This window comes from Chaetodon auriga, chromosome 3, assembly GCF_051107435.1.
Source record: "Chaetodon auriga isolate fChaAug3 chromosome 3, fChaAug3.hap1, whole genome shotgun sequence".
Taxonomy (NCBI): Eukaryota; Metazoa; Chordata; class Actinopteri; order Chaetodontiformes; family Chaetodontidae; genus Chaetodon; species Chaetodon auriga.
The window spans coordinates 13,732,053-13,754,736 of NC_135076.1; the positions used below are offsets into that span (position 1 = coordinate 13,732,053).

Consider the following 22,684-nt stretch of genomic DNA (forward strand, 5'->3'; position numbering starts at 1 on the left):
TATAGCGTATATGTACAAGGTCAGTGTGAAGGACTAGTATTCAGCAGGATGACAGGAAGGAAAAGACAGGAAAGCTCAAAGTCACCGGCATCACAACCGTGACGTTTGGCTCAAACACAATGCTTTTTTTTCTTTGCTTTTTTTTCCTTTTTTTTTTTTTTGAGGAGTAAATATACATTTGTTTCAGTGACTTAAAGGAAAAATCCAACTTAGGGTAAATAAAAACAGCATCTGGTAAAATGCCACTTGTAGGCCATTTTTAGTGGTTTATTTTTCCTCCTCCTACGTGTTACTGGCCCATGACAAGCGTCCAGATGTTTCATGCGACCACACTGAAGTCTTTTATTGATCTACAACAGGTTTGGCATCAGTTCTGGAGGATTAAGGAGAATCTTTGTAGACAACAGTCGCACAGGAAGAAAGAGGAGTTCTGGACAGTTTGAAGCAGAAGACATGGCAGGCTTAGAGATTTACAAAAAAAAGAGTTACTTGTTTTTAAAGTAAAGCTGGATTTATGCTTCTCCATCGAGATGTTCCTCTGATGAACAGATAATCTCTACTCCAACGCACAATGTCACTCGTTGATTGTCATAGCACCACTTCAGCGCTCGACGGACGCCTCGCGCTCGTTGTTTACTCAAACTGGTTGAGTTTACGTTTTTCTTCACTTTCTAATACAGTGATGACGTGAAGCTTTATCTTAAATGACACATTAGTCCATCTTCTGGGACTTCAGGGACTCTGTTTTACACAGGAATAATAATGAGACGACTGTGATGTGTTCTGGAAATAGACTTGGAGAAGACAGCCTAAGCAGGCCATGAAAGGGGCATTTCACTGCTGGAAACACGGCCTTTTCTCAAAACTGGGCTGTCTATGCAGCAGAAAGACACAAAGGCTTTTGGAAATTGGTGATACATGACAAGAGGAAAAGGGGCTGTGGTATACCCTTTTGGTGAAACAGGTAGAAAATCTACAACGACAGACAGCTAACTGCTCCCGCGAGTTGGGTGGTGCTTGGTTTTGGCTCGTCTTTTATTACAGCTTAACAGTCCACTAAAACGTGTTTCTGAGAACATCTGAGGTGAGAAATGGACAACGCAGAAACAGAATCTTGCTTCATATTAGATCTGAGTTTCGTGTGGGGACCCACCCGCCTCTCGATCCCACGTCTATACTGTGTCCGCTGAGCCGGGTGTACAAAAACAGTCCTATAGCCGGTAAACTGGCGTGGAGCCGGGGTACAGGCAACATGGAGGGAAGCTAAGCATCGGCCATTTCTTTGTTCATCTCAGTGAGTCTGACGTGCAGCTTTTTTCTGCCTATTCTCAGCCTCCATTACGGTAACATTTGAGAAGAATAAATCCAGCTTAACTCCTGCTAAACAATAAAACATCAGAGGTGGATTTTTCCTTTAAGGGTTGTTTTTTGTTTCATTTGCATAGGAATCACAGATTTGTTGAAGGCAAACAAAACATTTGATGGAGGATTACAGCAGACAATAAACACTTCAACTGAAACAAACAGTTCAACTGTAGAGGTGTGCAGTAAACCAAATGTGATTCCTTTTTGGGAGGGGGGTGGGGGGTCGGGGTGGGGGTGGGGGGTTGGAAAGTCTTCCCAACAGCGCTTTAGGTGAGTAAATGATTAGCATGTCTGTACATGGACATTACAATATACCAAACGTGATCCCACAGACCAACACACACCTCTCAGGGAAACTCTGACAAAAGGCCAACGCAGACTGAACGCCCAAGTGACTTTCAGAACGTCTTCGACACATTTTGGCAAGCGAGATCGCGTCATGGGTCCGAGATGATATCAACATGTACGTTTTCAGGCGAAACTTGTGTAAACATTTTTTTTTTTTTCAGTTTGAAATGCCGTAAACAGTTTTAGACTCCACTACATCCCTGATCGTTTTTGTTGTCTGTAACACTGAATGGAACGGGGCCGATCTCGCTGCTGCCCAAAAATTGCATACAATATATAAATACACTCATATTCTACTTTTTTTTAACACTTCGTTCAGTTTACTAAATGGAGTAAACAGACCTTCTAGAATAAAAATATTCTTATATTCATAAACTCTGAAATTGCAAGTTTGCATCTTATGAAAACAATCATTTGGAGGCTTCAACGCTGCCAAATATCCAACAATCAACCGTGAAAATCTCCATACTTTGGATGGTGCTTCTGTTGTCGATGACCTCCGTGGCAAAGGTCATTAGCGTTTTTGTTAGAGCTTCCCTGTCCAGGAGCAAAAAGCCTCCCCATAATTGCACTCCTTCTCAAAAACCTCAAACCCATCCTTTGATTTTTTTTCGTTTTGTTTTTTAGCCCCACTTTAAAAAACATCCACAATTTGGCTATAAACTGTACCGATACAAAATACAGTACATTGATTTGTCAAACCTTACACAACAGAACCACAAATATCACTGACCAAAAGTTAAGTTCCTCTCAAATACAAGAAAATGTTACAATAAGTTACGAAAATACGCTGTCACATTAGACACTTAAGTAGAACAGTAGAATACTCATGTAAGGCAAAATCAGGTGATTTCACAGTGACGACTTAAAAAGATTTAAGATTTTAGTGTTTAAAAACAGACGGCTTCCTTCACTGCAAAGAAGTTCAGTCTGGATATATATATATGTATATGTATATATTGGCTTTTCACTGGCAGAAAGTTAATTTGGATGTGTTTTTCTCGCTTTCTAGTTTAATAGAAATACCTGATAATTTTCTCAGAAAAAGTTAATTCAAGTGGCGTAAAACCAACCCATTTCTGGAGCACGCAGCAGTTTCTGGAGCTGTGCTAAAAACTAGGATATTCTGATTTGACCGTTGGGCTGCAGCATGGCAACGTCTAGCACGTCCTACGTCAGAGAATGGCACATCGAACACCAAAGAGCAACTATGGGGAGGTTTTGCACTCCTTCATTAACCAAGTAGCTTAACAAACACATATATAAATATGTTAGTAATCAATAAATAGACACAAATTACATCAGTGCAATTTTACACTATGCCTACAGAGAGCATTTTGGCATCAAATTTAAATTATGAAATGGAATATAAAATCTTGAACCAAATAAATAAATACAACATATAAATACATAAAGCATCAAAACATACAGTACATGATGAAAATAACATTTAGTTGTCAAAAATAAAGCTTTGAGTGTGACATAGAAAGCCGTTACGGCATGATGGGAAAACCGATTCATCTGACTGCAGGGTCCAAGCAAACCGGCCGCGCTGCCTTTCTCTTTTTTTTCCCTTGTTTTTTAACCCAGCTGTTACAATGGGTACGGTTTAGCCCAATGTCCTAGCAGCTTCCTGCTATGAGAAAATACCACCAAAACAAATATTAGAGTGGATATGAAAAGGAAAAAAAAAAAAAAAGTCAAATGTGCGTTTTTTTTGGAATATATGTGGCATGTAATGGTACACTGTAAACACAGCAGGCTAGCGAAAGCGCTGAGCGACCAATCTCATTCAAAACGATAGCGAGGCCATTCCCCGGCAAGCCACTGGATGTCTTTTTCCCTGTTGTCTTTTGGTGGCGCATCGTTTCAAAGGGCTTCACGGAGTCGAGGGCAAGGTCGGACAGCTGGACGGCCATGCAACGAGGGAGAGGGTTCGTCCCGCCCTTTGTTTCTCTCCATTCATGAGTTAGTGTGGTTTTTTTCTTCTTGTTCTCGGCCATAGTCAGCTTCTCCTGTTACAGCCTGTCCATCCTGAACGTGTCCTCGGTGGCGGGGTCTGCCAGCACCATGTCGGGGTCATTGAGCATGTGCAGTCCGTCCAGGGTGAGCGGGTCGATCTTCAGCTCATCCAGAGGAAACTGAGAGTCTGCGTCGAAGCTGACATCACCAACACCCGCCAGAGAGTTGGTCAGCTCTTTGGAGAGGCTCGGCGGAGACTCGCCTGTGACTGAGACGCGTGACATCAGAGAGAGACAGCATCGTTAACACTTTACACAGCTTCAAAGTGCTTTAAAGAAGTAATGTGCACTTTGTAATTTGCAAAAGAAGTAACTACCTGTTAGGATGATGTTGGGGATGTTGGTGTGGTTACTGTAGCCGAGTTGCTGCGAGTCCTGTAGGCTGCTCCCAGTGAGGCCCATCATGGCTGCTTGTGTGTAGTTGAGGGTGGAGCACTGGTTGTAAAGGCTGGTGGAGCTGATGGGGTTCTCGATCATGTTGAACTGCTCCAGCTGAAAAGGTACAGAGGTGTGAACAAGCATCAGGTCAGAGACTGTCGGAGGAAAACATGTCTGTCATTGCTGCGTGCTGACTGCGCTCTGCGTCACCTGGTGAGAGAGGGCATTGGTCTGCCTCAACGCCAACTGCTGATCATAGAAGGAGTCACCGAATATGCTGCCCACCACAGGAATGTGCTGGAGGAAGAGAGGCAAGCCACAAAATTCAGAACAAATGTCAAGAAAGCAGCTACTGTTAAAAAACTGAAACAGCCAGAAGGAAAGTTATCTGGGCCCAGAGGCAGACTTTTCAGCAATGGAACGACAGATAAAACAAGCAGAACACAAAAAGTCACACAGCTGCCACACTGAGCAGTGACCAAAGCAAATGGTTTTCATGACTACGGCTGCAGCGAAGAGAGGAAGGCTCATGAAACATCAGAGAAAGTTTTTAAAAGACGAAACTGAATAATTTTAACATGACAAAAAACTGTAATGCATGGAATGGAGGCATGGCCGTGATGTGGTTGTGTGTCCTGTGCCTGTGGACAGGAGACACAACCGTGCAGTGACGTGTCGACTGCAGCAGCCCTGTTCACCATGACACAGAAACAGACCAACTTGATAAAAGGGAAATTCTGGCATTCGTCAACCTGAGAGTTTTCTGACATTCTCCCCCATTACAACCATTCGTCGAGTAACTCCAGCGTGAGCTTCAACTGAGCAGAAATCACACTTTATAATTATTTCTTTTGAAAGTTGCAGGAGCTCAAACCTGAATCAATCTGTGGGGAGTAATATGTCATTTTACAGGTAGTCCCGATTCACAAAAAGACAAAAACACTGTCCAGGTTGACAAATACCAGAACTTTGCTTGAATGAGAAGAGCACCCACACTGTGTGACTGGCATGTTTTTAGTGGTGGAGTCCCAGTCGTACCGTTTCTAACTTTTCAGTCACTGAAGCAGCAGGGGTGACTTACTCAGCGCACAAAGCCCAGAATTTAGATCGATCTAAATCGACCTGTACCTGCAAAAATGTATTTTCTCCTCTTTTTCAATATCTACCACGCTACACCTCACTCTGACACATCTGGAAAGGCAGAACACCTACGCCAGGATCCTCTTCATCGACTACAGCTCAGCATTTAACACCATCGTAGCACGACAGCTGGCGAAGAACCTGAGGCTGGTGGAGGTGGACAATGGCTCCTGTAACTAGGCTCGACGTCCTGACGCAGAGGCAGCAGCAGGTCAGGGAGCGCAGGCTCACCCCAAAGCTGCGTCCTGATCCCACTGTTGTTCTCATCTAATGGTGTGTTCACACAGAAAACAAGGCAAATGTTTCTCTGTCCATGTTGACTGCCCACTGGAAGGGAAAGGTACTGTACTGCTGCGAAAACAGGCTGCAATGTAATCCCTGTGCACCGTCAGTGTACATCCACTGACACTATTTGTTTTTGCCACTGGTGGGTTCAGACATTGAGAGAAGGATCCCTACAGACAGACCTTTTTTAGTTAAAGAGGAAGATCCTTTTTGTTTCACCAGAAATTACAACTATGTCGCTCTTGCCAAAGCCACCAGACTCCGTTTACAGAAACAGTAATTTTATCATGATCAAACAAACTTCATTCAAATATAACACAAGCAAAATAAAACTCACCATAACTGACTGGTTTCGTCTTATTAAAGATTTCATTATATCCGACTCAAACAGATTTTTCTGGTAAAAGACGGTAATTACCGGATAATGGAAACAGTTTGTGTGACTCCTGTTTGTCGTTAAGTCCATGTGGTGAAGCGGTTCAGGCCCACGAGAGAACAGCTGCCAAGGTAATGCTGCTTTTTCCCCACAATTGAATATGAATTTTCACAACTGAATGTCATTTTTTAAACAATTCATCATTATTTTTATGCATTTAGAATATTTGTTGACAGCCATACGAGACACACACCCCAGGCGCTGCTTGTTAGCTCGTGGCTAATGTAATGTAAACGGATAATGGCTGTTCCCGTGGTTGAACTTTTGCGAATAACGCTTTCTGTGTGAACACACCTTAACCCCGACAACATCATCAAGTTTGCAGATGATACAACAATTGTGATTCTCATCAGCAACAATGATGAATCTGCACAAAGGATGGAGGTGGAGCTGCTAACAGTGTGGTGCGTCTCCCTTTGCCGGTTCTCACTTTAAAAGGTTATTCACATCTAGTAGGATTGTGGAACAGGTTTTTATTATATTTATCTCATGCAGCGTGACATACTTTGCTGCCAATGGCATCACATTATTCCACTTATCTGCAGGTGGTGGTAACACACCAAGATGTGCAGCACTGCGCCAACAAAGGCAGTGAGGAAGAAAACTCGTACCTCTTAAGCATTGATGTAAATAATGCTTTGTTTGCCTTTCTGCCAAATGTTTTCCTCAAGATGGGGTAAGTAGAGAGTGATGTGTTTTGTTCGTGTGTGTATGAATAGCAGATGTAAACTGAGGCACAGTTAAGCTCCAGTGAGCAGCAAACGGCTCATGTCACCATGAAGTCTGACTGATGATAATAAAGTCTCAGAGTCACCCAAAATAGGAGGGAGAATGATGCTTAAGTGTGACAGTTTATAGGCAAGGGCAAATTACCAATTTGTCAAAAAGTGTGTGAGAGCAGAGCTGAAAATTCAACCATCAAATGGCTAAAATGCTTCATAATTTACCCTGCCAAGTCCTGTGAAGCGGCATGTCTAAATACATTCGCTTTAATCAAGACAAACAACGTTATTGTTGGTCTATTTGTTTATCCGTGTGAGGAGCAAAAAACAGGCGAACGATCTTAGACCTCATAATCAGAAAAGTATGTCAAACATGTGAGGTGCACGCTGAAAAGACTCGATTTTTCCAGGCTGAAAGCTTAACAAGACCTACAACTGGTCAGGGCCTCCATCAACAAATTATCGCCATGTTGTCATGCACACAGTGAACAGTGACAGTGGTGATGAAGAAATGAGTTATGCAGCTGTTGACACCATGAGTGGTTAACTACTGAAACAGAGAATGAAGAGCAGCCTAACTCATCTACAGTTAGCTTTCCCCCAGGCACAAAGCCCTTCCCCAAACAGCAGCCAGCTTGGTGGGTGGGCCCTTACTTGAGGCGAGCCGCCGGGGGAGAAGCCTTGATTGGAGACTGGGGAGGTTGGAGACTGAGTGGCTGGTGAGCCAGTCTGATTGCGGTACTGTTGGAGGGAAGAGGGTTAGCTAGCACTAAGCTTCATGCCTGTCACACACAAATCTCAAAGGACGGGATTGGAAAGGGCATCAGCCTTGGATCTGCTCATCATGGTTAACGTGTACAGGTGGGAAATATTACCAATTATCACCAGATAAATTGTGGGACATATGGGGGTCATCAGCTTTTCTACACTTCTACAAAATATGAACCTCTGGGGCTGGTCTAATTAAATGGTGAAGTAAAAGTGGTTGCAGAATAATTTCTCTATCTTACAAGCTTACATCTGCCAATTTCTGGCTTCAACAGTGCACACAAATTCAACCAACTTCATCCAAAAATGCCTTAACCCACACAAAAGCTGGGAAAATGCTGAGTGCCAAATGGTGGGAAGAATTTGTCAGCTTTAGAAAGACCTGCAAGCATCTTCCTGATCAAAAATGTGAACATAAGACAAGCAATAACTTTACTTTGAAGGAGTGGAAAGGCATAATTATCTGGTAGTCAAGAGTAAAGATGTTTCTCCTAATACAGTGAGTTATTCTACAAAATGCCAAGCAGCATAAAAAAGTATTCTGGGCTGCTGCAGAACTTTCAGAACAACTGGCTGGCAAAACAAATAGAAGCTTAAGAATAAGCCAAACTGTCCCTGTCATTTCATCAAATTAGCTGTTAGCTCTGCTTTCGCTTTCTGACTCGACTTCCTGGTTTCTTACCGAGCTGACACTGATGCTGGCGGTGGTCTGGCTCTGACTGTCTGGGGAGGGGCTGCTGGCAGTGGCTGTACCAGGGGAGGCCAGAGTTGGCAAGGTGATGAGCTGGATGCCCTGTGACAGGGCCTGCTGCTGCTTCTGGAGGTCGCTGAGCAGCTGAGCCTGGGCCTGAGCCGTCAGCTGGTTGAACAGGGGGTACTGGGCGAGCTGCTGCTCCAGGGTCAGCGACTCGGTTGGCACGGCCTGAGAAAAGATGCACATGGACTCTAGACTAGTCCCAGAAAATGTGATATATATGATGGGTTTATTTCTGTAAAAATACCTATTTGATGACACTCACACAGTCAGCTGTATGGGGCCCAAACCACTTACTGTAATGAGTAAAGCAAAACTTGAGGCCATAACTTAAAGTTAGTAAAGGTGAGCCTTACCTGTGTGATGTTAACAGGTGAGGAGAGGGTGGGTGAAAGCTGCTGTGGGGACTGTTGGAGATGGAGGTCAGAGGTGAGAGTGAGCGGCACCACGGGTAGTTGCCGGCGCTGTGCCGTTGCAGTCATGGTGGGCTGAGAGGAAGTGGGGATCCCTGATGAGGAAGCAAATAAGAGGTCACATGAAGGTGTCTATCATCCATGTCTGACGCACATTCAGGTGTGCCAACGTTTTCAAGTTATTACCATGGCTGGCAGCGCTGATGCCCAGGTGAATGAGGTTGGTGGTCAGGCTGCCCGTGCTGTTGGACGAGCTGAGGGAGGGGAAGGCCACGGTGTCCTCCGGGTCCAGCGGGGTGGAGAGCGGAGGGGGGAACTGGATGTTGGTCAGATCAGGAAGTGAACCACCGGTGTTGTGTGCAGCTGGGAGCACAGATGGGTTCAGCTCCTGGTCTGGTGATGGGAATATACTAAAAGACACAAATTGTGTCAGACATGAGGAAAGCTGCTCTCATATGACCAAACTGTCCAGTTCTCACATGACTTCCTGTGAGCGCTAGGTTTCAACCCATCAATCTATATACAACTGAACTGATGAAGTGACTGATTTGTGAACTAAATTTGAGCGATGCTGAAAAGGAACAATAACAGAGGACATGAATGCAACACACAGGTCAGTTCATGCAATCTATTTGTCTTCTTTCCTTTCCAATCACAGGTGAAAAAGCAGTTTCTCTCATCATGTTTATATACAACATAAAGGTGTCTGGGGCCCGTATAACAGGCCTTTGGTTTTTACTGGGATGTTCATCAATTGTGGTATTACAACCAATGACTAGCTCCTGTAGGAGGTAACACGTTTTAGTTCCTTTAGAGCACTTTTCCAGTGTACCTAGACCAACTGTCGTCCATCAGCGCACTTACTGTATGACTTATTTGTGTGACTGACAGGCTGCTGTACTCCAGTGGTGTTTCACTGGAAAGAATATTAAAAATAATGATAATAAAACAATATATTTGACCCACTCACTTGATTCCTGGGACATCACACGTGTTGGGGTTTGATGAATCATCCTAAGGAGAAAACAGAACCGTGAGCCACAAATCTGCAGTGGTTGACATGTATCATAACAAGTGTACAAGTGCAGCCCTTCCCTTTTCCCCATCAATACCTTCTTGTCATCCCACAACTGTTCCTGCACATCCTTGTCTGCATTTGACTCTGAATTCTCCGTTCCAGGCACTGTTAGCAGCAGTACTAATTAGTGAAACAGCAAGACACAGTTGCTTGCTATGGCAAAATACATAACAATTCAAATCAGTGCAAGAAATGAGTCATCAATATCCCAGACAGCCAAGCAGGATATAGTGCTGTGCACTAGATTTCCTGAGAGTCTAAAAATAGCAAGGTGACCAGCAGACAGACTGACTGAGTAGATGCCAGCCAATCTTGGCATCATTATATCAGAGCCTCACACATAAAAGACATAATCCATGGATAATCAGTGAATTATTGATCATCTTCTCTAGATCATCCTGAGTCAGCTCCATTCTCAGAGGTTACTTCTCCACAGCCGGCTAAATACCGTACCAGCATGCTGAAGCAGTTCTTTGACAGAGATCAGTGTCCATTTACTCGATAAACACTTTATTAAAAGTCTACATCTACTTCTTTGTGACATCAACCAACACGTTTGTCATTCAAGGTTTGCCGGCTGCATTAGTACATTGCACAATAATAAATGAAAAAGGGGGCTCTGAGTCTTTGTAACTGGATCTTTCATTACCTCGTTTAGGCTGCAGCTCCTGTGATCCCCCTGCAAACACCTCCTGGGGCTTTGGATTCATGGCGCTCTGGTGTAAGGCAGAGTCTGAATTTGTCCTGTATGTGTCAGAAACATGAGATGTCAGCAAAATCATGGCCAAATCCCCGATGCAGGCAGAGATCCAATTCTACAGCATCACATCCACCAAGAGCCACATTCTGTTATAGCCCAACATGCAGCCTTCTTTGTACTGGTTGAGTTTGGCAATTCCGTACCTACACGGACGCACAGAGTCCGGTTGTGCGTCTTACTTATTGTTTTGGTAAATGCAGAAGCGGAGGTGACTTACCTTCTCCAGCTGGTGTCTGGTGGTGGGGAGAGGTAAACTGAGCTGTAAGGACAGCTGTCAATGTGAATTTAGTTAAGGCTAATGAAGCAGAGGGGATGAAAAATGGATCTCATCTAATCCATAGTTTCATGCCTGTTGGGTGATTCAACTGAAGAGACCTGATACAAAATAAATGACCACACACAAGTGTTATTGGGATCCAATTACTTTGAATGGCTTCAGTCAGCGTCTTGTTATCTAATGGTGAAACATACTTCTAAGAATAATGCCAACAGGAGTGCTAACAATACACTGTATTGATTTGTATAATTCAATATCAGGCTCTCAATAAATGTAGTGATACAAACGATTCACATCACCCTTTGTTCAAAATCTGCTGAACAATGCAGAGCCTTCTCTTTCTGTCACAACATCTCATGCTTTTTGCTTTGTGCTGTATATGAATTAGATGAATGCAGTCAGAACATCCTCAACACTTCCTGCTTCAGACACAAAAAAAAAGGATATCTGCCGCCCATGTTTGTCCACTGACAGCGGCCGGCGGTGAGGAGACGTGATGCGGTTACGGTCACGGTAAACACGCTCAACCAGCCCGTGGTGCCTGGTTGTCCGGCTGGTATCCAGCACCGAGTTCTAGAGTGAACATACCAGGTGAATGAGGCCAGCAAAACAGCTCACTTACACTACAAAACTATGCTTCAGGATAATGTTTTAGGATTAATGGTGCAAATGTGTTCATTTCAAAATGAGTCAAGCCATGGGCCCCCCATACTGATGCTCGAGTTGGCAAATGTATTTCAAGATGGAAAGCCATGACAAGCAATGATATACTTTAAAATTTTGGAAACAAATTACACTGCAGGGTAGAGCTGGCATACCTTGTATTACACACATCTGACTTCCTTTTGCTCCTGACCCATGACAAAACCTGGTAGGACCATGTGGCTCTGAGCGGGTAGGTCATATCTGAACATTTTACTGCCTTCATAACCCGAACTAAGCCTGCAGACTTTCTTAAATTAATATATTTTCTTAAAATCGTCTGTTTTGAGCCAATTTTTCACCAACATCACAGGTAACTGCAACCTTTGTATGTCCAATATCATCACCAACAGCTAAGAAAGGTACACCTGACGAAAACAAACCATTGATTTACCAGCCGAGAGAGGCTAAGGGCTCACCTGAAAAGGCAGGTCAATGTTGCCATTTCCAATCTGATTGACATTGGGCAGTGAGCCTCCATAGTACTGTCCACGATTCTGCCCTAGTTGCAAATACTGGGTCTTCTGTAACTGCAACTGTGCAAAGTAAAATTGCATGAAAGCATGAGTGAATGACTGATCTGGTTCACAAAAAAAGTGATGCTAAAAGTGAACGATGCCTGCCAGTCCACAGTGGTGACATGAAAGATGGATGAATCCGTTAATTGACAGATGAAACATGATGACACAGGCAGATTGGCTGCTTCATGAACAATTACAAGGCAGACAACATCTTTCATAGCCAAGAGGAATCACATCAGCTGATGTGAATGACACCTGACTGACAGCTGGTGTAATTACAGTCTACCCATGTAACACACCTGGTGATTACATTAGCCACGTGTCTTCATACGAAACCAGTCACAAAAGCAATGCGTGTTATTACAGAAACACAGTAATGGAAGTCCTCTTTGACAAAAAATGAACTGAAGATTGATGATGATCTGATGAGTGATGACTGGATGGCAACAGATAGAAATCTGGCAGTGACCACAAAACTGACCAATTAATTACTTTTCCCTGCGGTGAATGACAGTACAGCTCAGGTTTACACTGATGCAGCATGTGGTAAGTGGGCATCATTTCCAGCAATAGGGCCAACAATTAGCCTGGACATTTACTGGCAACAAAATGTTATTTTTTTTTGTTTTGGTTCAAAGAGCTGAAACAATATGTTGATCAATTGATTCGTTGATCACCTGAAAATGAATTGTCAATATTTTTGATTACCGGAAGTCATTTTTCAAGTAAAAACTCCAAACATTCCTCTAAGATTTGCTGCTTTACTCTGTTTTATGATTGTTCACTGGATGTCTTGTTATTGAAAAGTAAGAACAGTAGTAATAATTGTAGTAGTATTCTCTTAACAGTACTTCACAGTAACTATAATAGTTCTTTTGTCTAGAACGAAATATGAATTTAACTATATCACATCACAATGAAACATATTGATCACAATGACTCAGAACCCTTAAATTTCTTGTTTTGTTCATCCAATAATCGCAAAGCCAAAAAGGCTCATTTTAAATTACACACAACAGAGAAATGCAGCAAATCCCTGAAACAAATCCCAAAATGTTTGGCACTTTAACACATCAATACATGACTTCAGCGACTAATTTCCTAAATCATTCATTGGTTTCTTTTAATAGATTAATCAACTAATTAACTAATCATTTCAGCTCTAGACTAAATAACTGATTGCAATAATAATCGGCAGCTTAGTCGATGATGAAAACAATCATTAGCTTCTTGCTACTTGTTTAACGCGTCCATTTACCATTGTTGCGAGTTGTCAAGTTGTCAAAGTTAGCCTGACTTAGCGTTAACATACGCTGACAAATTTAAATGTTTGAGATAGATCTTGTAAAACCGAGGCATGTGGGCTGTTTAGAGATGCACTTATTGTGCAAAAGTCAGGTGATTGCTTATTGTTAAGAAAAAAAAAAAAAAAAGGCAATATGCTGCCGAGCTAATGTAAGGGGTAACGGTAACAGTGGATAGGTAACAGGGGCAAACCAACCGGGAAGGTTGGTTAACATCTGACGGGCTAATTAGCAAATGCTAACTTAGCCCTCTCAGAGACATTAACGTTACTCAACTTTAGTTTCGAGCAACACTTTCCTATGATGTTGTTATCCAGCGATTTACATCTCAGACAATTTGTTTGCTCGTGAAATGACAGCAGTGGCTGCTTTAACCAGCCACAGACAGAGCACAGGTGCACATTATTCACAGCTCCTGCAACCTAGCTAAGATAGTGAACGCAGCACGGCAGTAGCTTGTTGTGTCTGAGTAACGCTAGCACGTTTTTTTTTTTTTTTTTTAACAGGCAGAGTGAAAATATAATTTGGTGTGGTTTAACGGATGCAGCTGAGGATGTTCATATTAACTTTAGCTATTTAACATCCCAACGTTCAGATTTGTATCCGCAGCGTTCGTTAGCTGCCAAACAGCGATGCAACAACATGTAAACAGCCTGGGTGCGGAAGTCTTACCCGTGCAGCTCTGGTGATGTTCAGGTCTTTCATCACCTCTTCAAACGCCGCAGTCTCCTCCGCCTGTTTCTGATTATGCAAAGCGATTTTTTCGCTAAATTTGCGAGGATTGTTAGAGGACGCCATCTTTCCCTCTTCTTCTCAATGAAATGATACGTTACACACTACGCTCGGGCCTTGTGGTGTCGTCATCACGTAGAGTTAACGTCACGAAAGCGGCGAGTCGATGATGTTGGCAGTAACGCTGGCTTTGAGGCAGGTTGAGTTTCATATCAAATAAGGTTATACATGTTTTTTAAATTAGATTTTTCATTGTAAATCTTACTTACTTCTTCTTTATTCAGTTTTATTTGTTTCTCTTCCTGTGTTTCTAGTTAGGCTCCAAAATATTGTGCATATAGATGAAAATAAAGTATAACTGCATGAAAAAATGAAATAGAAAAAAAGTACAAATGTACAAAAAAAGAATGCATTGAGTAATGAAAGTGCAGGATACCGGTTACAATGGTTCAAAATACAAGCAATGTATAAACTGTGCAAACGTGTTTCTGTATTTCCATGTTTCAAATTTTGAGAAAGTTTGAGGTAACTTGCTAATAATCAGTGTCCAACAGGGACAGAGGAGATGTGCACGCTAATGGCCACTGGGAGGAATATTCTCTGGAGGTGCTCAGTGGCATTAAATTGATGGTATTAGTCTGTTGCTGAAGGTGTCCCTGTGCTCATCCCGAAATGCATGGAAGGGGGTGAGGTTCAGTCAGTCAAATCCCACTTCAACAGGATCCATCTAACTCCCATTATATTTGAAAATTCTTGTTATACACACTAAAATCACCTCAAATTTATTTTTTAGGACATCTAGGTTGTAGTATAAAAGCTTAATTCTTTGACTGTTTCTGAAACAGCAACATTGGCCTTTCTTACTTTGGCAAAGTGTTGGAAAATTCATGTAACACTGATCAAGAGAAAGTAATGATCTAAAAAATAGCACTTGCTCATACATACTTAATACTGCCTTTTGAAAAGCGCCAAACTGCCACTGGATGCACTGATCAAATTCCTCGAGCACATATTTTATTTAAAGGACAGAAGCTCGTGGAGCTGTAGAGTCTGCCGCGTCCTGGTGGTTTGTGCACACATCAGATTAGTTCAGTTCTGACCAGCGAACTCTTTCTTTTCTCTCCCCTTGTTTCCTGTCTGTCTCTCACAGTCAATATCTGATAGAGGCAGCTGCTAACTAAACAAATAATTGCAAATTCATTCAATCTCACTGGTGATATAGTGTAGGTGTAATATGGTGATAATGGCAAAGGAAAGGCAATTGCATTACAGTGCAAGGCAGTGCTTCAGTCGGCTTCTTAAGGAAACACACCATCCTGTCAAAATAAAAATATAAAAAACACCTGAAGAGTACTTTTAAAACATGATCCACCTTTAATAAAGGATGCACATAAAGCTACACAAATGTCTACATTCCCCTTTGACTACAGCAGTTTACTTTATATTGCACTTCAACAAGATTATCGTGTGCTTTTACTGTTACAGGTAAAAGAATACAAACACACACTAAGGCAAACAGGAGACAGTATTAACATGGACACCGCTCACCATCATGTACTCATCATGGTCACATTTAAAAGGACAAAAACAAGAACACTGAGCTTGCTCCTTCCTTATACACACACGAAGTGCATCAATAACTTCAGCAGCAGAATCAGACGTCTGATAAATCGTGCTTTGCAAAGTGCAGGAAAACAGTTGAAATGAAAACACGAGCCGGTATCAAACATGGCAACTGGACAGTCTGAATAGTTTTTCTTGGGGCAATTTGATTTGGATATTACATTTAAATTAATATTATCACTTTTCAGAATTAATCAATATCACTTGCATCCCCTTACTGTGTTCGGCAAGGGACAAGAGCATGTGTGGTACACAGGATGTAGCACTTGTCTGACATAAAGAGCAGCACACACTGACATTCCAACACACACACACACAAAGGATTTCTGTAGCTGCCATTAGAGACACACACTGGTTTGTTATGTTGACTCACAGAACGGTTAGTGTGTCAGTGGGGGTTTCAGCTTAGGAAACAGAAGGGCAGCATCAATAAAAAAGAAAATAATAAATAAATAAACATGAACACCCACACGGAATAACTGATTCCAAGTTGAAACACGAGCACTACTCGCGTTCATTTGTGCAGTCATCGCTGCGCATCGATATGTGGTTTGTTGATTAGTAAGTGTGAGGAGACGCACAGCAGTGATATTTTCAGTTATCTTGGTTTCAATAATAAAATGTTACCAGATGAAACGAAACACACAAATAATAAAACATTCACAACTGTACAATCAGAATGTCTAACATTACAAAGGTTGAGTCAAACGAACATGAAATGTGACTTCACACGAGACTTCCAGAGACTATTTGTGCTGTCTGTAACTGAAGCCCTTGAACACTTTAAACTGACTTATGATTATTCTTCAAGAAGTGTTAGAAATGTAGCTGTTCAGGAGGAGACTGTATATATTCACAGTCGTTTGGAGATAATATACCAATCAATTATCATACAATTCAAACAGGAACTTATTCAAAGGTAAAAATGTGTTGGTCGAATACTGACAAATGGTCGATCAAAAACTTGTATCAGTACGATAAAAGTGTCTGAACATTAAGATCTTTCAGAGATTGCACAGAAAAGAAATTTCAAGTCAAAAATTGCACCATTAATGAAGGTGTGCCTGTCAATTAGACATATCTTACCCAAAATATATACTGTTTTTGTTGCTTTTCAGCTCATTCCCTCAAAGCAGACAGACAGACAGACAGACAGACAGACACACACACACACACACACACACACACACACAGAGTAGCTTACATAACGTTCACACCTTGTGTTGACGCAGTGGTCGGCAGAAAGAGCACATGGAATAAAATCTTCACAGTCACAGGTCAGATGGTTAGCGTTGTGTGGTGTTTTGTGGAATTATAATCGGTGTACAAGCGATGCCAGCGAAGGATTCTGGGAAGTGCAAATCCCTCTCCCACTCATCTGTCTCTGTGTTGTACACCTGCACAATGCTCGTGACATTGTTCAGGTGCCAGTTGTAGCCCCCGATGATGTAGATCTTCCTGTCCAGTAAACAGCAGCCTGCCTCAGACTGCCCTGCTCTCATGGGACTGACGGTGGTCCACTGGTCGTTCTCTGGAATGTAATACTCGACCGCCAGCACGTCGAAACAACGGTCCACGTGATCCATGCGACCGCCCAGAGCATAAACCCGGTCCCTGGTGCTGATCATGGCATGCAGCACTCTGGGTTCGTTCATGGGAGCTCTGAAGTCCCATTGGTCTGACGCTGGGTCGTAGCAGTGGAGAGTCTTCTTGTCATCCAACGAGACGCCATAACCCCCTGAGATATACAGCTTCTCTCCACAGGGAGTCCCTGCATGACCCCAAATCCTGCGTTTTAACGGCTCCACATAAGTCCACTCGTTCTTCTTCGGGCAGTAACACTCTACAGATGACAGACTGCCAGATCGATTGCGCCCTCCAGTGGCGTATAGCTGTCCATGCAGCACGTTGAGCTGAAACTGGATACGAGCCTCCTGCATGGGTTGGATGCGCAGCCACTGGCTCAGATGCGGGTCGTAGCGATAGCAGCTGTCTACTGCCCCCTCGCCACTGCGGTACTGCAAGTGCTGTCCACCAACGACATACACAAAATTATCAAGTACGGCCACACAAGCGTGGCTGCACCCCGCCTCCATCTCTGTCAGCTCTTTGAACTGGCGGGAAGCGATGTCAGGGAGATGGTACACCTTGGTGCTCACCGTGCGGTCGTTGTCAGTGTATGGAGTCCCGCCAAAGGTGATGAGTGACATGACGTCAGAACGTATGGCTGTCCGCGAAGACTGCATCTCATGCTGTCGGAAGGGAAGAATCTGGTAGTTGAAGGCCTCAAGGAGGTATTGGCGGCACAGCACGTCTTCCACCATGATGTCCACTGTCTGAACGCTGTCCACCAGCTCTGAGGAGCGCATGAGTGGGAAGCGCACATGGCACAGGACACTGCTGGCTTGAGCCCGGCGAGACTCGTCATACTGCAGCCACCTGATGGCAGCATGGAAGAGGTCGATCTCATTACAGTTCTTCAGTTTGTTGCTCTGCAGGAAGAAGATGAGGCGCTCCATGGGGATGTGCAGAAAGTCCTCCTCCTCTGCAATTTGGAGGAAGTGACGGAAGGTGAAGGCATCCACCGACTCCTTGAGGGAAGACAGGCTGAAGGTGGTGGCCATCTGGCCGATGTGCAGGCAGGTCTCCACACTCATCGCTGACTTGAGGAACTCCTCGCAGAGCTCCACAACTGGAACCATCTGGAGAAACACAGCTGCACCAAGGACATCTTGAATACAGTCCAAGTCTAAAGTGACTTCTGCACTGTAGGCAAAGTCAATGATATGTTTCAGGCCGCGGGCGGACAAGCCCTTAAGCTCAATGGTATCTTGATTTGACTCCCTCATGCCACCGGTAAACATTGCTCTGTAACACAAGAACGAGTCAGTAAATTACAAAAAACTAAAAAAAAAAACATTTTAACGAGAAAAGTGCGTAAATTTTTATTTCACCCATTTGTATATCATCTAATTTATGTTTAAAAAAATATGACATTAAAACTTTCCATTCTGCAATACATTTTTATACAGAGCAAACACTGTAAATATACATTCAATCAAGTATGATGGCTTATAACAAAAACAAAATGAAAGAAAACAAGTGTGAGTGAGTGCATCATTTTGCATCTCATTTCACACTGATCCCTCCTTTACCTTCCTCTCCCAACTGAACTGCTTTATATAGTTGATGTGGGAACTGCAGCTTACTCTAACAGTGAAAAGTGCTTGGGTTGAGAGCATCGGCTAAGTGCTTCTAATCTAAAATGTAAATGGACAGTGAGACGTCTTGTGATTCAGACTGACCTGAAGTAATCACTACAAGCGGCCAGCACAGCTCTGTGGACCTGGAAACGCTCCTCATTGATGGCCAGCACAACGTCAAGTAGTTGGCCCTGAGCTCGCAAGACCGACAGGCCCTGGAGGAGGGTGGTGCTGTGGGTTGGGGCTGAGAATGTGCAGCGCAGGGTGCTATTCTTGTTAGCCATACTGGAAAGAAAAAGAAAGGCCTTGTCACAAATCAGTGAATCAAGAGAGTATCGTTTTCTTCCAATAAAACTAATAAAATAATAAAAATAAAAACTTTTTTTTCCCAGTGTTAAAACTCTCCAATGAATTTGAAGATTTTTTTTTTTTTTTTAATATAATGTATATAATGTATACGGCTAGACGCTGTAATATTCTGACCAAGCAAGGTGTAAAGCTCAAAGATATTAAAACGTGATATCATATTTGGTGTTTACTCAGGGCGTAACACACAGCAAGACTGTGGTGGAAATTTAATCTGCTACATTGAGGGGAGGGAGTGAGAAGACAATAATAAAAGATAGAAACGTAACTAAGACTAAAAGTAGAAACTTAACCTGATAGTACTGAGGTCTTCCTGATGTCACTTTCCATGACCGTGCAGAAATTAGGTCATGAAATAGATCATTAAATCAGTGAACGAAAGCACTGAAGCAGGCCATCTACGTCAGATGTTTCCTTCTCCTCACCTTAATTGTTCATTTTATTGCAACATGAGCAATAAGTGTTTTTCTCATTAAAATCAAAATTGGACTTTAACACTAACTTTTGGAAAAGAAAATACCTGAGTGTGATGTTTAAAGAAGCTGATTGAAATCTGCATGTTATCCAATAAGTGCCAAAAATAATGTCTGCAGTGAATTAGGAAAAATAACTCTCTTAACTGTCTTGTAATTGCATAAGGTAACGGCCTGCAGATACAACGATATCTTAGTGATTATGGCGTTTCAGAAAGTGGTTAATATATCTTAGGAGTAGATATTTGCATGTTGAAAACAAGATGTTTCTGAAGGGAGCAAGTTCTGGTCCCTGTGCTGCAGAGTGAGCCTCTTACAGTAAAGAAGTGTTGCATTTTGGGCTGTTTGTAGCCTTATGGTTGCTAAGCTAGTGAGTTTCTTCAGCCTTCTGGAAAAAAAAAAGGCTTTAGGAAGGTGAGATTAACCTACATGTGATTACAGCTGGGACATGTCTACTATGGAAAAACAGTTTTGTGTTCTGCATTTATATAAAAAAACGACTATCAGCTCATATAATGTTGATTTGTCCACTCTCAAATATCGGTATAGGTGCCAGGCTGAAAAATCCAGTATCGGTCGGGCTATATATCAGTCAAGGTGCGGCATCTGATTTCATTCAAAATATGGCAGAAGTGGAAAAGAGGCAGTCTGGTCGACCATTTCACTTTACGGTGTCTGTTCACAATGTGCAGCTTTGCTTTTCGTAGTTGTCTGCAGCTAACTTTGAGTGTGTTTTGTTGGTTTACTGCTGCAGTTAAAGCGAGCTAATCATAGCAGTGACATTATTAACGAGGGCTGCGTTAAGGCGTCAATGTCACGCATCAACACTGTCAAAAAGTACTGAAAGTACAGCCGTTAAAATAAGAGACAAACGCTTTACTAAATACTTAACATCCGTGTTAAAGTGCACTTCCTACAACAGTAGACAAAGTTAGGTGAGTTTACTCCTCTGTGCGGACAATACTGACATCCTCACTTTATTTACACTGCTGAATCATCGATATAAACCACCGACAGTGTGGATGTCTGGAGGCCCGGGCAACTCCTCGGTGTTTCTTGAAATTAAGCCGCGACGTTGGGACTCTCCAGCTCGCTCGAACCGGGCTGCAGTCCCGGAGCCGCGGAGGTGTCCTACAAGCTAAAACCACTCCAGCACCGTGGCCACAGCGCATCCTCACCCAGCCCCTCTCACCTGCTCTGTGGATGTTTCGAAGCGAAATCCCCGCCATCCGACTCCGCCATCTTCTAGCACAGAGCAACACGCATATGGCATCTTCATGAATGTTAGCAGGATATCAATGGCACGAAGGGCCTGTTCATGTTAAAAGACGACAGGAAAGGCCTGTTATTCAGCCACAGACAGGCGACAGCCGTCTGTCTGAGGTCCACTGTTAGAGACGATGATGACCTCTGGCTGTTTCCTCCACCTCCTCCCTCTGCACTGACACCTTCTGACCACTGGGGGGCGCCACTGTTACATGTTTACAGGTGGACTGGTTTCTATGGGTCCCCAACCACAGCACACTACTACAAGTAAAAGTCCTGCATGCAACCTCTTCCTGGAGTAATAGTACAAAATTATAAAAGTAAAAACAATTATTTCTTTTGACAACTTGCCCATTTATTGATTTAAATAAATTATATGTATGATTGAAATGAGTGTTTTATTATTACATATTATTAGATTATCATTAATGATACATTAATGTGTAGCATTTTACTGTTGAAGAGGTTTTCGTCAATGATCTGCAGTAAATCTAAGTTACTCGTCGTCCTTTCCACTGCTCCTCTTCTACATGTCATCAGTGATTTGGTATGAAACTTGTAGAAATGGGAAATGTGAAAAGAATGAGGATGTAGAACAGGGGAGGAGCTGTGGGAGACCCAGGACCACGACACGAGCTGGAAGTGTAGTTTGTTATTAGATAATGCAGTTTCAAGTAGTTTTGTGTCCTCTTGCCAGTTTGTAACAGATTACAAACATTCACATGCACAGTTGCCCCAAAAATGGTACATTGTTACTGACCTTTTATGACTTTCTCTGTTTGTGTTTTTTGATTTTAAGGCTTTGGAAAAGAGGAGGAGGAGGACTTTTACTGAATACAAATGACATAAATCAACATATAGAAGTGCATCAGGAACACTGGTGTATCTTATCAAGATATATGTTTGATATTAACTCTGTATCAAATGACACTAATTAAAAGGCCACTATCCTGCAAAACCCACTGAGAATCAACATTCAACTCTGCAACTGTGCAACACGACTGTACACCAGTGCACAAAGCAAGGTCTATAAAGACAAGGATGAGAGAGTTTGGTATGGATGAACTTGACTGGCCTGCACAGAGACCTGACCTCAACCCTATGGAAGACCTTTGGGATGAAATGGAGCGGAGACTTAGAGCCAAGCCTTCTTGTCCAACATCGGTGTGTGACCTCACAAATGCGCTTTTGGAAGAATGGTCTAAAATTCCCATAAACACACTCCTAAACCTTGTGGAAAGCCTTCCCAGACGAGTTGAAGCTGTTAGAGCTGCAAAGGGTGGACCGAGGTCATGTTAAACCCTATGGATTAAAAATGGGATGTCACTAGTTCATATGCCAGTCAAGGCAGGCGAGCCAATACTTTTGCCAATACAGTGCATACACTGCTGTCTTCTTATTCTCCTCCCGCTCCAAACCTCTTGGCCGACTTCCCTCTTTTACCATGATGGTGAACTTAGAAACACTGACGTAGGTGTCTGTACTCTGTCTGATGTAGTTTGCAGAGTTTCCTTCAGTTTCTCTTTGACAAGCAGCATGAAGAGAACAAAAACAGTTAAAGGGAAATGGACTTAAAAAGAAAAAAAAGACTTCAAAGAGTTGTTGCTTTCAGGATGGCTGTTGTGTCTGTCTGCTGATGTGTCAAGCGTAACCTCACCCCGCCCCTGACACTGCTGTTGCAGGTCATGAAACCTGAGACAAGTGAAACTTCTCTGACATTTACGAGAAAGACAACTGAGTTTTATGAAG

At 42.8% G+C, this 22,684-nt stretch overlaps 2 protein-coding genes across 5 annotated transcripts; both read right to left on the bottom strand.

Annotated features, from left to right (window-relative positions):
* Window positions 1-161: 161 nt before the first annotated feature.
* Window positions 162-14,139, bottom strand: crtc1b (CREB regulated transcription coactivator 1b). 4 transcript variants are annotated; one of them, XM_076725146.1, is made up of 14 exons: window positions 13,945-14,139; window positions 11,867-11,983; window positions 11,193-11,318; window positions 10,686-10,747; window positions 10,358-10,452; window positions 9,743-9,813; window positions 9,601-9,644; window positions 8,817-9,040; window positions 8,574-8,725; window positions 8,146-8,385; window positions 7,350-7,436; window positions 4,323-4,409; window positions 4,052-4,226; window positions 162-3,943 (listed from the first exon to the last, which is right to left on the bottom strand). In XM_076725146.1, exons 1-14 carry the CDS (start codon window positions 14,068-14,070, stop codon window positions 3,732-3,734), a joined length of 1,818 nt encoding a protein of 605 aa, XP_076581261.1. In that variant the 5' UTR covers window positions 14,071-14,139; the 3' UTR covers window positions 162-3,731. The 4 variants fall into 4 exon arrangements, with proteins under 4 accessions (XP_076581261.1, XP_076581252.1, XP_076581282.1 ...); XM_076725137.1 differs by having other exon boundaries at window positions 9,743-9,828; window positions 13,945-14,112; XM_076725167.1 differs by lacking the exon at window positions 11,867-11,983 and having other exon boundaries at window positions 9,743-9,828; window positions 13,945-14,112.
* Window positions 14,140-15,362: 1,223 nt separating this feature from the next.
* Window positions 15,363-21,115, bottom strand: klhl26 (kelch-like family member 26). The gene is made up of 3 exons (XM_076727118.1): window positions 20,862-21,115; window positions 18,933-19,115; window positions 15,363-18,495 (listed from the first exon to the last, which is right to left on the bottom strand). The coding sequence occupies exons 1-3, from the start codon at window positions 20,909-20,911 to the stop codon at window positions 16,914-16,916; spliced, it is 1,815 nt and encodes a 604-aa protein (XP_076583233.1). The 5' UTR covers window positions 20,912-21,115; the 3' UTR covers window positions 15,363-16,913.
* Between the last annotated feature and the right edge of the window lie 1,569 nt (window positions 21,116-22,684).

Bases quoted from the DNA above. Each gene is read 5' to 3' on its own strand.
- crtc1b (XM_076725137.1), bottom strand. From the start codon at position 14,070: ATGGCGTCCTCTAACAATCCTCGCAAATTTAGCGAAAAAATCGCTTTG. The intron at 9,829-10,357 runs GTAATGAAAGAT...TTCACTAATTAG, and splicing joins GGAGCTGCAGCCTAAACGAG to TACTGCTGCTAACAGTGCCT. The intron at 9,041-9,600 runs GTGAGTGGGTCA...TGTGTCTTTTAG, and splicing joins TGTGATGTCCCAGGAATCAA to TATATTCCCATCACCAGACC.
- klhl26 (XM_076727118.1), bottom strand. From the start codon at position 20,911: ATGGCGGAGTCGGATGGCGGGGATTTCGCTTCGAAACATCCACAGAGC. The intron at 19,116-20,861 runs GTGAGAGGGGCT...TTTTCTTTCCAG, and splicing joins TCGAAACATCCACAGAGCAG to TATGGCTAACAAGAATAGCA. The intron at 18,496-18,932 runs GTCAGTCTGAAT...CTTGTGTTACAG, and splicing joins GCTTGTAGTGATTACTTCAG to AGCAATGTTTACCGGTGGCA.